The 16942-nt window shown below is 41.8% G+C and overlaps 1 protein-coding gene across 5 annotated transcripts in view; it reads right to left on the reverse strand.

Moving 5' to 3' along the window:
* The window catches only part of ptprz1b (protein tyrosine phosphatase receptor type Z1b), a 49792-nt gene extending 35278 nt beyond the window's left edge, over window positions 1-14514 (reverse strand). For 4 of the 5 annotated variants that reach the window (XM_053861958.1, XM_053861956.1, XM_053861957.1 and 1 more), the window contains exon 1: window positions 14265-14514. In XM_053861958.1, the coding sequence (XP_053717933.1) occupies window positions 14265-14328 (64 nt within the window). In that variant the 5' untranslated portion in view covers window positions 14329-14514. The remainder of the gene's footprint in view (window positions 1-14264) is intronic. The other variant, XM_053861955.1, reaches the window with a different exon arrangement.
* Window positions 14515-16942: the final 2428 nt, after the last annotated feature.

Raw genomic sequence — 16942 nt, forward strand, 5'->3', positions numbered from 1 at the left:
CATAATTAGAAAGCAGAAATTTTCTTTCTGTGAATACAAAGAAATTTCTATTTTAAAAAATCCATATTTTTACCACCATACATGGTACTGTGATGCAGACGAGTGCCATACTGGTGCCATCTTTTGATGTATCTGGAGGTACCAACCCTGTAAACAAGCACGGGTGAGTGCTCGAAAGCGAAAGAAGTCATGAGCAATATCGCCAAATTTAAGCTAGATCTTATGTGTTTTTGAGGGGGAGTGCCAGTTCATATAGAGCAGACCTGGGCAAAGTGCGGCCCGGGGGCCAAATGAGGCCCTGACTGTATTTATGTGGCCCTCCTGGAGTCAGAGCAAAACTATAAAACTGACATTGTTGTTGTCTCTGACATTTTGTCTTATGGATTGTTTTTTGTTTATTATGATGTAACTGAAACATAACCTTCTTGTTTAATTATTTTTTCTAAATCTTCTCTCGTGGCTATTTTAGGAGCATTTCTTGTCCCTTAAGTACATTTTGAAATGTATGAGCCACATTGACAATCTTTTAATGGAATGTGGTTTAAATTAAATAAAACACAACAAACCAACAGTTTCTATGCATTTTTACAGTGTAGATTCATAATCACACATGATTTTTATTTTCAATTTTCTCTTGTCCTCCTCTCTTTGTGTTTGACGGCCCTTCTCAACGCTCACAATATATGACCCGGCCCCTTGGGACATTTAATTGCCCACCTCTGATATAGAGGAACGAAGGACTTAATTCAAACTACGCTGTTCTGGAACTGAGGCCTCCTGTTTGTCAGAGGATGAAGGTTCTGTAAATGATCACCACAGAGCACCAGCAACGGCGTTGGTTGCCACTTGTCCTTGGTTCTTTTAAGTTGCGTCATCATTTCTTCTGACACTCGACATCATTACTACATATATATGTATGTATATATATATATATATATATATATATATACCGTGCAATTGCAAGGTTCAGAAGTTATTAAAAGTTTCCGTTTCAAAAGGCTCAGCGCAGAGGTTGACTAAAGACCTCTGCAGAGACGTTGCCAGAAACATGACAACAGCAACAGAACTGAAAAGTGTTCGCCTTGAGCCGACAGTGACAGGAGACGATCGCCAAGTACATACTTCAATAAGAGCTTGTCTCGTCGCGCATGTCTGCTTTTTTGCACTGAGGCGTCATTTTAGTATCACGTTTTACTAATTAAATGACGTAAATACTACGATCAAGGTAGCATAACTCCGTGTTGTCCAGCTGCTACTGATGCCGTCAGTGACGACAGTGTCTGGCTGTTACTACAGTTTTTCCAAGTTTGGGACCTCAACAATCTGAATAAAAATCCTAGTATTTACAGTTCCAATTGTTGAATTGAGCCAAACTAACCTTTGCTCAGACATAACTGAATTTTAATGAACCTTCTTGGTAAAACATGGTTGTCCATTGACATAATAGCTTTGAAGTGTACTCCTCATGTAGTGGGTGGGAAGTGCTGCTTTATTCGAGGTTTTTATTTTTTTTATTTTTTTGTTTTGTTTTATTAATTTCATGGTTGGATGACATTTTGACTCCATTATTATTGAGAGGCCAGAACACAATGTTGAGTGTCAGGCTGACAGCGAGGATCAGTTACATTTGCTAAATGAATTCTGAGTTGAATGAAAAGTTATCAAACTCAACCAAAAGTACCAACTGAAATGTAACCCAGCCAGATACAGTATCAGGAGCCACTCGGGGACATTTGTCCCCGCCCCCCTTCTGCTCATCTCTTCTTTCACTTTAAATCGACCTTGTGAGGTTCGGCAGCTCTGGTTATGAGTTCATGAGATTAGTGGAGGATCAGTTTCTGAGTGGGAAACAACTCTTTCATTGTTCCACAGCCACTCGACAGCAGTGATGTAGCAATGTTAAACCTTTACAGAAGGGCCTGGCAGTGAGTGTGTGCGGCTTTGTGCCTCCCAAATTACAGTGGAGTGAAGAGTGTCTGAGTGTCCACCCAGTGTTTTTGTTCGTTAAGAGGTATCAGTATGACATTGGGGCCCCAGGTTAAAGGTGATAATACAGTTGGACAGCTGCACATATACACTCACATGAACACACACACAGTGTCAGGTAACAGCACCACTCTATCCAGTGTGACAGTAGATTACAAATTCCTCCTTGTCCAGTCGAGTACAGCCAAGCGTTCTGGTATTTCAGCCTTTTACACTCCACGAAAAGCTGCTGATTCAACACTGATATACAGTACAAGCAGAACAAAAGTGCCTGTGTCTCTGGGAGACTTGTTACTCATAATTTTATTTGAGATGAATGTACAGTGCAAGTTTAAGAAGAAAAGAATAAACAAAGAAGGAGACTATCGCGTGTGTCTGACAATAACATCGACACAAAACTTGTCATCGGCCGATAATGTTGGCAATATTGCACCTTAAAAGGCTCAACAATATCTATATTTCAGCACGTTTCTTTGAGAGACACCAAATTACATCAGATAAATTACATTTGTGAAACCAATAAACTATTTAACTTTGAAAATATGTGGCTATGAATAACACAGTTTGTCAAAATGTTCAGACCATTTTTGATAGTGACCATCATTACGCGAAGCAAATCAATATCACAGATTGTTCCCCAAGAAACAACTTATAAGTTAGTAATAAAGTTTTTATAGGGAAACCGTGTGCTTGTTCTGTCAGACAGATGGACACTGTCTTGTATGAAGACACTTTAAAACCTGCACTTGACAGAAAATCAACATAGTTTACTGTATGAACACAATTGCTAATGCACGCTACTGGCCTTGAGATGCTAACTGTACAGAGTAGCAAAACCAGACGCTCCAATTGACTTATTTAATGTTTAATTGTGACATGCAATACAAATGTAATGCAGTCAATGTGTCCATTTCCAACCTCTGCATTTAAGATTATCAGCTTGCCAGCATTTTAAGGCGCAAAAACATATATAACATTTTGGGATAAAACAGATACAAAACCAGCAATTCAGATTATTGCTTTGAATAAGAAGCTTATATTTCTATTCCGGCTTGTTTGTTTGTGAGCATGGTGGTGCGAGGAATGTAAAACGGATCATAGCAAGGATTTAAGCGAAGGTTTAGGTCGAGTGCCAAAGAAGCGCATAATCACTCCAGAAGATGGAAATGTTCTTCTAAATCGCAGCACTTATGCTATGAAGTGAAGCGAGACCCTTTGATCAAGGGTCAGGCAGGTCTGTCAGCACAGTATCCACAGACAACTGGGTACTTGTTTTGCAAACTGACTCATTTAACCAGGATGATCAGGGCCTCTCACCACAGTGGTGTCCGAGAGATACCCTGAATGTGGCGAACATTGATGAACTTTGTTCGCATTCAAAGGTCTTGAGAAAATGATAGGAGACTTCTTTCTAGACTCTTTCAGATTAATGTTTTGTCACCAAGAGTGGAGAATACCTTTTACCTGCTTAACACCCCAGTCGTAGAAACGGCTGTCTTCCTTATCTTCTTCTGTCGGTTTTTCACATAGGGGATTACAACAGGCAGGGCAGCAGCACCATTCTCTGCAGTCCTTGACATTAAACAGCACGCTTGTTGATAACAGCACGCATACACAGTAGACATCAAATTTTACTCTGTTTTACCCCAAATTTCCATCCAACGCAGAAGCAGCACGGACGCAGAATCCAGCAGCATTGTCGTGTGCATTCCCAACTGGAGCAGTTACTTGCTCCAACACTCAACAGCAAAGTATATTCTGGGACAGTACAACTCTTATTTCTGAGTTCCGATGAGGCTGACAAGAGAATTCAGGTGTCCACAGTCCAGGAGTTAAACAATCCCTGCTAACTAACCCTTAGAATTCACCAAATAAGGGTGAGCATTTATGAGTCAGAATATTCAAATGCCTCATACTTTTTTTTAAGCTTTATCAGCCTCGCAATTGTGGGTCTGTGTCAGATTAACCCAATTGCGTATAGTCACAGAGCGTTGGCTGAGCTTCATCTCCTGGATCACACACAAGCGTCCACCTCAGTGGTGAGGCAGCGAGTGAGCGGCTCGCTAATCTGCTTCCAGTCTTGAGCATCCAGATGCTCCGTTTCCATCTGTTTGGCAGCAAAAGTGGAATAATGCGGTTTTCTCGCCTAAGAGAAGGTGAGGAGTGATCCGGCAGCGTCTCTCGGGAGGATAGAGGCTGCTGCACGGAAGCAGGACCAGGTTTCAACTGCAAAAACGAAGCTATAGAAACCTATAAAGGAGACATTTATATTAGGGCGATATGGACAAAAAAAGTTATCACGATAAATGTAGTAATTCCGGCGATAATTATCACGATAAATCCATTTTCATTCTATTCCATGTGTTGTACGCACTAGAGTCTCTCTTGAAACTTTATTACTGGAGTTTGTCTCCAGCAACATTATTTGTTTATGTCTATGTTAGTTAACCAAGTGTAGAAATTCATGTCTCTCGTAGAACCCGGTCGTTTTATTTAGGGGTTATATTGAGCCGTCTGTCTGCTGTATCTCAATAAATGATATTAGGCATATTCTATTCTCAAAACCATGATACAAACTGTCAGTCCTTTCTCTTGTGTGATGAAAAACATTTTCACAATTCTCTCTCCCAAAATGGTTGTTTTTCTTTGCCTTATTTAATATTTCACGAATACTATGAACGTTTTAGAATTTGTTGATGGTCCCTAACTGATGCCGGGTCGAAGTATTAGTGTTGCCTGCGTGAGTGTGTGAACCCTAATGGGGACGCGGAAGAGGACGCCGCCGCCAATACCGACAAATATCTACAACTATTTTCACCACGGTGTTTCGCCAAGGCGCCAGCGCTGCGGGAGACCTGCATGTGTTGATGTGAACCAAGGAAGACAACTGCGTGAGAGAACAACTCCATCTAAAAAAATTAACACGGATCCAGAGACTCAGAGTCGACCAATGTCATTATCAAAGGTTCCTTTTATTAAAAATAAGTTAAAAACTACGATTGTGAACCAAAGTCCACAACCCTCTCCACAGCTCTCACACGTCTGTGTAGGTACCAAATGTGTCTGCTTATCAAATGTGTCCTACCTGCCGTGGAGTGATGACATCACATCCGGCATATACAATATCTTTTTTTTTAATGTTTTAATTAGCCAGAGGAAATTTAAATAAAGGATTTCAAGGCTATCTCTACCACATGCATAGCATTTATTTGCACAGAATGCGATGTTTGTCATTAAATAGTTTGCGAAGTTTCTGTCCATTTTTCTCCGCAGTCTGCGGAACAACGCATCATGATTGGCTGACATGTACGGAGCTTTGTTTTTCTTCAATATCACGTAAGAAATCACAATAGTCTCCACAGCAGGCACTTAAACACATCCAGATACATTTTTATTCGTTTTTTGTCGTTTAGTCGTAAAAACAATAACCCAAAAGCTCTGTATATGTCAGCCAATCGTGACACGTTGTTCCAGAGACTGCGGAGAAGAACAGACATACAACAGACAAATCATCCTATATATCCATAGTAAACAAAGAAGTAATGACTCAAACATGTTTTATATTTTAGACATTTTTTTTCCTTGATGCTCAATTCCACATATCCTGCAATACATGTTTGATGTCTTCAGTAGATATGTAAGCATGTATCTACAATGCAGAATGTAGTAAAAATAAAGAAAAAACATCAGCGGGGTGTGCAAACTATATATATATATATATATATATATATATATATATATATATATATATATATATATATATATATATATATATATATATATATATATATATATATATACAATTTTCATCTGAAAAGTTGATGATTTCTTGGTGAAAGAATTCTCAGACAGCATGGCTGAAGTACCATTTCCAGAACTGGCAGGGTGTCAACGGAGTTATTTTGGGCTGAAATCCACTCATTGAGGACACAAGTCGACGTCTTCCACATCAGCATTCTGCATGAATGACTCCAGTAACCACGGCAACTGTTCATGGCGTCATGACAACGGAACAGCGGCTCCATGGTGTGTGGAACACCACCACTTCCTGTTAGCTTCCTGCTCTGACTCTTCCCGTCACCATGGATACCAAAGCTTCCCTCCAAAAGGGTCGTGACCCCACTTTTTGGAAAAGATGCCAGCATAATAGCTGGTTTTATAGGTTACTTTGGCAGGAATGCAGAAGCTGGACTTCACTTTCTGTGCCACAGATCATACAGAGTGACGGTCTTCTTTTGGACGACAGAAAAGATTGTGCGTGGGGGAGGGGTTGATCAACTTTTAACCTGCTAATTGGTCAGAGCAGCAGCCCCCACATGAACTTTCTCACATGGACAAAAAGAAAGCGAGACTCCCTCACCCCTCCCACTCGCCACAAGCAAAGAAAATTGGTTTGTAACTCAAAAGCAATGTGACTGTCGAGGTATAAGAAAGTATGAAAATGACAGAAAATATTAAATGATCCTCAAAAAGGGCCAGACAGGGCTGTCAGCTGCACTGTGTGACCAAGCCCCGGTCGTAGAATGATCATTTAATCTGACAAATCTCAGATGGACCTTTCAAGGAGCCACGCAGATGATTGCAAATCCTAAAGTCAGGTGGACAATCATATCTGTTCATTACATCAACTCATGATTCACAGTCCTTTTTCTGTTTCCCAAAGTGCACACAAGGACAACACAAGCTGAAACATCAACTGGAGTTTGAATGGAGCTTTTTCTCTCATGTCCTTCATCTGACCAGGACAGAAGGTTCTGGAGGGGTCTGCGATGCCAGTCTTTAAAAGGAACAACAGTGTGTCGCTCAGAAACAGACCCCTATTGTCAGCTGCTGTAACTTCAGACCGGCTGAGGAGACCACAGACTGAGAGGTGCCATTCTGCCTTAGTTTCACTCAGTGACTTTCTCTAGCCGAACATCTGAATGGGTCTTCACTCACTGATGTCATTCTTTTTCAGAACAGAAAAAGTCAATTGTTCAACAACTTCCTGACCAGAAAAAAAAAATCTATTTCAGTAACAAGTTTGTTGCAGCAGCTGTCAACTTCACCGTTACCCCAAATTCCAAGCCTCGGCAGAAACTGCAACTCAATCTGGTATCGAGGTCTGGACTCAAAAAGGCATTCCAGCCGAAGGCTTTGTTAACGGTCTGTAAGTTCTGTAAGTCCCTAGAAGCTCATCTGATGGAGATGCGGTATGGAAAAAAAATAAAGATGAAGCTTTTCTGATCGGGTTCAGTAATCAGATATTACGGTTTGCATTTTTATTTGACCCTTTACAATAAGCTATTTAGTGTTTTGCAGCTCTTAAAGCCAGTGGCATTTCTGTACTGATATCATAAGTTCAGTTTGTTTAACAGAGAAATGGTTTGGTCACACAGAGCAGCAACCAGTCTCAAAAATACACAAAAAATTGGTTTTCTAACTCAAAGATCATATGATATTTTTGCCATATCACCCAGCCCTATTTTGAAATCAGACTCTGTTCTAAACCTCTAATCTAACCTGTCGACACAATCCACTATCTTTGCGAGTGCAAAGCAGCGGGAGTGTAAAGCATCTTGGCGTCTGCGGCTCCACATTCCTGTCCCAACGTCTCAGCATCAGAACCGACAGACTCCAGTTCAGGACTGTGTGTAGTCCTCTACTGCTGGAGGAGTTTGAGGCGAGCAGACATCCCCGAAAATAAATCATAGAGATGAAGAGATTGAAGGCAAACCAGAAAGCAGGTGTTCAATTATTAAATGAAACATCTGTGCTTTGTTACTGAATACAGACATCAACCTCCTTTATCTGCATTGCGACTGTTTGTATAGTCTTCTACTAAGTGGATGCTAAGCAGCTAAAGTGATGGCTAAACACTTTTCTAGAGACTACATTTTTATAAGCATCTTTTTAAGATAATCTGAGGTTTGAATAAGCCCCAAATAAACTCGAGACACTTGTGTGTGTGCTGACACTGGACTAGCTAAAAACCGGTGAAGTCCCATCCAAAACATTATTATTGCACTTTGGCTGCTCTGAAACTATGTAAGCAACCAACTCTGCTAAAGGAAAAAGGAGGCTGAGTTAGAGGTGGCAGAGATTTCTGCTGATGCTCAGGTTGCCGTTGGGAGTGGCTCAGAAGGACATGCTCAGATGTGAATATATCAAAGGGAGAGCCGATGCTGTGAAGTTTGGAGACAAAGTTAGGGTAGGCACAGATGCTTTGGACACATGCAGAGGAGAAACAGAGAACATGTTAGACAAAGGATGTTGGAGAAGAGGAGGATGATCAAGGAAAGTTTAGGCGGAACAGTCAATAGTCATATCGACTCAAGACATCGAAAGACACAGTGTTCGAGCCAACAACAGACACACTAGAGCAGTCACAGAAGGTGCCCTGCTTCTGAATTTCTTACAGAAAACATGAGTTTTTCTATCACCTGAGGAAACAAGTGCACGAAAAATGAAAGTCTTATGAGCCATAGACTGTCAGAGCTTGACAGGACCATCCTCAGAAAATCCCTGCAGTATGTTGCCTACGCTGGCTGTCACACAGGAATGTGATCAAAGAGGCAGAATCGTTGGTTGCTGTCTGGCTTCACGCCAGAACGTGTGTTTAACAGCACAACGTAGATGGAGATGAGCATATGGTTAGACACAAATCTATTGCTGCAATGTGGAGCTATGTTTCATATTTCATGCTCTTGTCAAAAATCACAGAAAAAAAAATTTAAAAATCGGTAACGCATGTCAAGGAAGTCAGCACATCTAGACCATGGTTCTCAAGTGGAAGACGAAACTCTTACGCCTATTTGGAATGCGCTCTATCTTCAGAAGGGCTCCAGAGATTGTCTTTTTGGATGAACTATGATAACAACTTGTTATGCATCCTCCTACACTCTTCACTTCAGTCTACTTCTTCAGTTCATATTTTGGTGTCGGTGCTGTTCTCAAACCAACTAGTATGTAAATGTGACATTCTTCACCAATATTTGATATTAAAATGAGAATAGTTTGCCTTTCTCTGAGAGTTCATGTCTCTTTTTTCGAACCAAGGAGTGTTTCAAGCATCAATCATACACTCAACATTGGGCACATCTGTGAAGAGCTTTTGAGGTCGTCCTTAAATCTAGCATATTTGTATTCTCTGCCGCGTGGAGAGGACTTATGAAATAATCCTTATTCACTCTCCATGTCCTCACATTGTATTTCGGCAGGGAGGATCATTTGAAGTATCACCGTGGGCCACCGACTCAGCGCAAACAAGGCACTCAAGTCCGGTTAAGTATTTAGCAGGATGAAAGAACACAACCTTATCTATCCAATCCAATCTGAATATTCTGTGGTAGATATCAAGAGCATCCCAAACTTATGTTGTAGTATTGCTTTTAGCCACATATTCTCTAACCTCCTTTATGTCCTCCACCATTATGTTTCTGGCAGCGCTAATGCTACAACCCGACATCAGTTGGGGACCATCAACAAATTCTGAAACTGTATCAGTGAAATCTTCAATAAGGCAATGTAAAACAACTATTTTAGGTGAGAGAAATGTTACAAAGGACTGACAGTTCATTGATGATTAATGATTTGGAGAATAGAATATGACTAAATGATCATTTCTTCACATGATTTCTAATATTTCTTCAATAACATTTAGGAAATGTATCCAGACTGGTCCATAGTTAAAGTCAACTGTTGAGAGACATGAGATACAGCTGACAGACGGCTCAATTTAACCCCTGAATAAAACTGGCAGAGCAGTCTGTCCAGAGACATGAAACACTGAATTTCTCATCTCTACACTTATATATACATATTATATTTAAACATAAATAAATTATGATGTTGCAGACAAACTCCATTAATAAGTTTCATCATAAAACAGTGAGAGACAAGAGAGACTGCAGAGTGTCCTACACATGAAATGGAATGAATATGTATTTATTGTGATAACTTCTTTTGTCCATATCGCCCATCCTTAGGTAGGACCGATTTGGTAGAGGTGAAGACTCCTTCATTGATGCATATTCCCCCAGGCAAATGAATAAAAATGTGTCTGGAGGTGTATAAGTGACTACTGTGGAGTCTATTGTGATTTGTTGTGCGATACCAAAGAAAAACAAAGCTCTGTACAAGTCAGCCAATCACGACGCTTTGTTGCGCAGACTGTGGAGAACAACGGACATAAACTTCGCAAACAATCCGATAACAAACATTGTATTTTGTGGAAATAAATGTTACGCATGTGGTAGAAAGCGCCATGAAATCCTTTATTTCAATTTCCTCTGGCTCATTAAAACATTAAAAAAAAGATATTGCATATGTCGGCTGTGACGTCATCATCCTGCGGCAGACATTTGGTCAGCGGACACATTTCGTACCTACACCAGCCGCATCACCAATCCTTTGCCGAAGATCACCATCACCCAACAATAGCGCAAGTTGCCAACAGCGACTGGTGAGACTGCATCTTCTTTGTTGTAAAATTAATTGATCTCGAAGAGTATTTCTGGCTATACGGCCCCCTGCTGGCCAGAGTGAGTACTGCTAGAATGTCACATGGGTAGAGAGGTGTGAAGTCACACGGCGGAGCTTTGAAACAAACTTGGACTTGTGCCCTTAGTTTGAACGCCTCCAAACATTTCTACGACAAGAACAATTAATTCTTCAAAACACAGTCTGCATCAGTGTCTTTAACGCTTCATGTTTACATCAATTATTCATAGTTAGTCTCTCGCGCTGCCAACAGTGCCCAAGTGAGGGTGCCACTACTTTGTAGCCAATTACATCCTCACCATCAGGCTTCGATTGTGCCACCGGATGCTCCCCAGGCGCGGTGCAGACAGATGGTATCTCACAGAACATATGATGAAAAACAAGGCGGCACAGACGCGAGGAAAGTGTTGGAAGCACAAACACTCTCACAGGTTGATGGATGCTGTCGAGCTGTGAGACGATCAATAACAAGCGTGCCGTGTTTGTGTCGCTTCATCCAGCCGCAGGCGCCGTGCCACCGATCCATCAATCCCACCTCCATTCCACTGCCACTTCGCAAGTCGAAAATTGCACAATCTCAAGGTCTCGTTTTCAAGCTGAAGTACAAAAACTGCAAGTCTTGGCAACATTGTCTCAGCTGAGTGGAAAGATGCTTCATGCCTGCAAAGTTAAAGACCAGCAAACTCCCGACGCTGCCTGGTTTTACACCAACACTTGATCTACACAATCTGGCATCTACAGAGACACATGGCCACCACTGAGCCTGACCAGCACATATAGACACAGGAAACGGCAGGTGTGAGCCCAACTGAGATCAGGGCGTATAGAGGGGGCGCCGGCGAGAGCATATGCTACTGAAGCAAGAGTCCAACAGACCACGGCTGCTCATATCTGACACTTTACTTAATTGTCGGTTTTATTTTTCACAATCCCGTGGTTGTTTTGATGCTACATTTATGCACAGAAGCATTTACCTTCTGTTCCCATAGCAACCCATGAAAAACAGTTACAAGAGAGCTCAGCAACTATGATAAAAGTTTCATCATTTACATCTTATTTCCTCAAAGGGGTGACAGGAGACCATTGGAAAGACACATTGGAAAGGTCTCCAGTCCTTTACATGTAAACAGACAACCACCACCACACACACTAATTGATCCAACAATTCCTGTTACAATGTTTTGGATTTGCAGAAGGAAATTAGAATGTACAGAAAACGGACTGATATTTGATTGCAATATTGGATAAGGACAACCTTTACAGGAAACTGTGCAGGAACAAATGATTTTCTGATTGTTGTCTGAGGCTGACAACATTAGCCACATCACCATAACATTAGCAGTATCATATAGCAGAGGCAGAACATCAGTAACTTCATGACTTAGAGCTGTGAAAAGGGCCGTCATTACTTCAGGACAGGGCATCGGCATTGTCGGCATGTGATGACCGACGCCATCACTAGCAGGGGTAAGATCAGCAATATTACTTGGCAATGTGGACATCTTGGCACAGAGGTGCCTCAGGAGTGAGGGCATTTTCCAAGCAGCATGACGTGAACTTCACAATCCCTTAGGTGCAAACATTACTACATGAATGATGTCATGAGACTGATGGTTAAACATGCACTGTGATTTCTCAGGGTTGCACCAGAGACATTACTTTAAAGACTAAATTAAGCTACTACTTAAGTAATCGGTTGGTCTATCCCAACTAACCTAGTGAGCATGTCTCTAGGCAGTGGGAGGAAACTGGAGTACCCGGAGAAAACCCATGCAGGCACAGGGAAAACATGCAAACTCCACCCAGAAAGGTCCAGAGCTGGATTCAAACCGTAAACCTTCTTGCTGAGAGACACCACGGCGCCGCAATGGCATGAATCACAAAAGTAGTGCATTGTGCATTTTATTTACATAGTACTAAGACTGACACATTATGAGAGCACACAAATGTTAATGTATGTATGTGTAAGGTAAAGAATCATGTGGCAGAAACACCATATTCCAAATCCTCCAAACACAGACCAAAGCAAGACATAGAGACACAACTTGTAAACATCTCTGAAACTTCTCATAACAGGAATCCAATATACTGTCATGGTACTATTCATATAACAAAAAAAATAAAGAATCAAACAGGCATCTTAATAGTCCTACTAATAAACAAAGACTGGCGCCTCACTGGCCATTACGGTAATGCACTGTAACTACAAGATAATTACCCAGCAATATCAAACAGTTAGAGCAACAGTTGACGCACGTTGCGAAGACGGTCCCATACAACCTGAGCACGTCTTCTCATGATGGCACGTCTAGATACGTGCTCCCATTCATTGCCATCCAGAGAACATTTCTCAGCCTTACATCTTCAGTCATTTTAATGGACTGGACTCACTGTCATTGTTGGACTTTTAGTTCATTTCACCATGCTATTGTTGTATTTTGTAGTCTTTTTCAAAAGTTCCCCATTGTGGGATGAATAAAGGCATTCAATCAATCAGTTAGTCCGCTTGTCTGACTTGTGTTTGTCCACACCTCTGCCACATGCTGCCAGAAGGTGCTCCAGTCTTTGCTTTTGTGGATGATTTTCCAGCTGTGATGGCGTGTCTCACACTCAAATGACATTTGAGAGTAGAAGTGCTACAGCCATACGTACAGCAGGTGCAGCTTTGTAGTGGCTACAAATAGAGCGGCAATGACCTGACTATCATCTACTATTAAACTCTGTAGGACCATTGCAACCCCAAACGTCCAGACTACGGCACACACATCAAAGGACACATAGCTTTCACTCCACGTTTTTAGCAATTAAAATTGAAATGCAAAATATCTCAGAAATATAAATGTGTTTATAACATTTCATTTGTTTTCATCAGCCCGCACAGGTCACGTCATTAAGGAAGTCGGTGTCTAGTTGACTATGAAAATAGCCGTTAGTTGACCGTCGTCCAGAGGGAATTTAAAATGAAAATTTCCATTTAATAATCCGCTACCTGCCTCCATTTATAGTCTCGCTACCATGTCTACGCCCGGGACCCACCCCAAATGCTGTCATTGGTTTAGAAGCACAGAGACACTTGTTCAACGCAGCCCTTTGCATCATGAGGCAGAAGAGTGATGGACATTCAAAACCTGTTGATGTGTGGTAAAACTATCGTCGAGGTTACAGTGATAAACCAGCACATTACTGTCATTATATTATGTTAATTCTTCCGGTCCTAGTTATGCTCATTACTTAAAGCATAAAAGAACAATAGTTGATGCTTAAAGGCAGTCCATATCATCACTTAGAAGTGCATATTTAGATTATTTGTGTGCATACAACACAAAGATCAGATGGTCTTTATGAAGTGCTCAGTTGCTTGACCACCCCTCACTGTATAGGTACTGACCACTGCTGAGCACCAACCGCTGCAGCTTGGTGACATGCGGAGGAGGTGGTCATAATGTTTTTTCATGAACTGTCTATGTGAGGGCATTCTGTCAGCTCAGTTAAGGTCAGTCAGCTCCCCAGTAATCTCAGCTCATGAACTTCTCAAAATCCGCGGAGATGAACCGAGAGCGTCGCTGCTGCTGCTGCTGCAACCACCTGCAACACGCGCTGTCGTGTTCTGTCGGAAATGAATCGAGTAATCTGAACCGGATTGACAGAGATTATGATGGCATTTCATTCATTCTTACACACGTGTTCGGAATCAGCAGACATCATGACAGCAGAGTGAAATCAGTGCGACACGGCGAAGCTTTTTGCCGGAGATCAAGAGACAAGTGTCGCTCGCCACGAGGTGGTCGCTCTCTTACCCATCTGGCTGAGGAGCAGCAGCTGAAAGGCGAACAGGTCTCTCCTCAGAAGTCTCGGCTTCATGCTGGCGACCACCCTTTTGCCGTTCAAATCAAAATGGATTTGGGGTTTTTGCGGTGCGAATGGAGCGAAACAGACGAATTAACGACTCATGTTTCCTGTGGCAGCGCTGACACCGATCTATCAGCAGCGAGGTTCGACTTGGATCTGCTGGGTTTGGGTCGAGGAGCGATGTGGTGGGCTCGTATGAGGATGTGGACGCGCACGGGGAGGCGCGCCGCCCACTGCCCTCAGTGGAGACGACTTTCGGCAGCGATTACTGGAGCGTCAGTTGGCTTAAAATCGTGGAGTTATATCGTATACTGAGTTAAATATGTTTTGTCTTCATTTAGAAGCTTCCATTTTAAATGGCCCCGTTACCAGCATTTATTAATATATGAAACGTTATATATATTTTAGAGAGAGCGACTGAGAGGGAGAGAGCGTTAAATGGAAATAATGAAATCAGTATTAGTTTTCTGCTCCGCAAAATATATCCGAGGTAAAATGTTTATGTAACTTCTCAAAATCCTGCACCATTTAATCAGATTTGTCCTAATGCACGCTTGTACATGAGAATGTATTTTTTTAATTCATCTATTTGGAAAAGTCTAGTTGATATTTATTTGTGTATTATCTTTATTTATTTATTTCCAGTTTGGCTTATGTGCATCGAGTTACAAAACTTTAAAATGTTTGATATTCGCTTCACATATTGAGATGTATTTATTTATTTTGGAAAGTTTCAGATATTGTTGTTGGTTATTCCGCTTAGTGACTTACTTGATTTTATACTGTATTTCCTCTCCAATGTTTTGTCCAAATGCAAATGATCATGAATGTTGGATTCAGACCCAGTTTCTCACATGGCCCATGAGAAACATTAATCAGCCTCAGAGCTGTAAATAAAGAGCCTGTGGTTTTGTGAACCAGCCACCAAACTCGAACGCCCACCTCCGCCAAGGGTCTCTGGTGGATATTTGGTAAATTCCCAAATTCTCACCAGATACTGCACCAACAGTGGGGAGTACCTAGAGTTCACGAGCAACAGGCTGCAAACCCCAGTGCAGCAGGAACTTGTGTGTGCGTGAGACAAACTCCAGCCTCACAATAACTCGCAGTCCTCACTTCTCTCTGCGCATCAATTAGCATAAATTAAGACGATAATCCTCTTTAAACCAGGAGGGAGCTCCGTCCCACTTGTTGGACCAACATGTTTTTTGGATGTTTGTTAGAAAATACACCGAGCTGGCAGCTTCCGGGAGTAGTTCATCTGCATGTGGACGAGTTGTGGGAAAGGAACCTCATAGTTATAGTGTGAGGTTTAAAATTTTTAAGGAGACAATATTGAGCTCGCCTCTTCCGAAATACTTATGCATTCATGTGGTGGTCACAAGAGAATTTCCTCAATAGGAAAGGAGTAAAAAAAAATCCACTGAGAGGATGTTGGCCGATACAAACATCCGCAACGGTCTAGTGACTCATGCCATAACATGTTTGGGCTGTGGTACAGGGCTACACAATATCGTGGCTCTGGTATTAATGTATTCATGACCAGTCAAGTCCGACTCATTGATGCACGTATGTGTCACTACAAGTTGTCATGTGTGTTTCGGACAATTGACAGTGATATTGACTTCCACTTGTAGCAACTGAAGGTCAGCACTGCCCAGTGGAGGCATGATAAACACTGGTCGATGTCTGACAGCAGTGTGTGTGTGTGTGTGTGTGTGTGTGTGTGTGTGTGTGTGTGTGTGTGTGTGTGTGTGTGTGTGTCCGGCGCGTGTGTCTCATTTTTAATTAATACCTCAGTGGCTGCCAGTATTACAGGAATGGAAACAATCTGTGCCAATTATACAGTTTAGATTCGGTTTATTCCATGTCTCATCTGATGCCGCTTCAACTGCCGAATAAATTAGCTCAAGTGACGCCGGCAGCGCTTTGTCTACATTAGCGTCTTGCTAATTAAAGGAAGGAGACGCTTCGTTAGCCGTTGCATTATTTCATCTATTAGCTCACAGAGATGGAGGAAACAGGAATAATTCAATATCGCATACGTGTCACCGTTGTGATAAAAGCGAAGTCAGGTCAAGTCAGGCGTAAAATGACACAGATCAATGTAAAAAAACAGATGGCTGCTTTTGTCAATACAGTCCACTTTTATATCATGCCATGGGAGTGAGGAGGGGTTGGTTACATGGACCAAATTTCAGTGCTTTGCTCTGAGACACAACGTCATGGCCATCACTCATCGTCATCGTGATGAACAGATTCAGAAACTTGTAAACCTGCCTGCTGGCCTGGTTTGGAGGCTGAAAATGAGCAGGTGTGGGAGTGTGTGTCACTCTCTGATGTGTGTGTTCTGACCGAGCTTTGAACCTTATAATCTGGCTTCCAAATATTTTTTTTTTCATCAAACATCATCATAATCATGCGACTCAAAGCTCTTAACACATGTTTACTGGCCATCAACTGCAACTGTGAGGGTCGCCTATATAGACTACGATATCCAGTCGGACTTATACCAGATTATATGAGGAGGGCGTGGATCATTTTTAGGCCCTGGGTATAAACCAAACCACAACCTATTCTGATCACTGCCCAAGACATGCTGATGGAATTCGCAACCTCTCAGGCA

Source organism: Synchiropus splendidus, chromosome 4 (assembly GCF_027744825.2).
Source record: "Synchiropus splendidus isolate RoL2022-P1 chromosome 4, RoL_Sspl_1.0, whole genome shotgun sequence".
Classification (NCBI taxonomy): Eukaryota; Metazoa; Chordata; class Actinopteri; order Syngnathiformes; family Callionymidae; genus Synchiropus; species Synchiropus splendidus.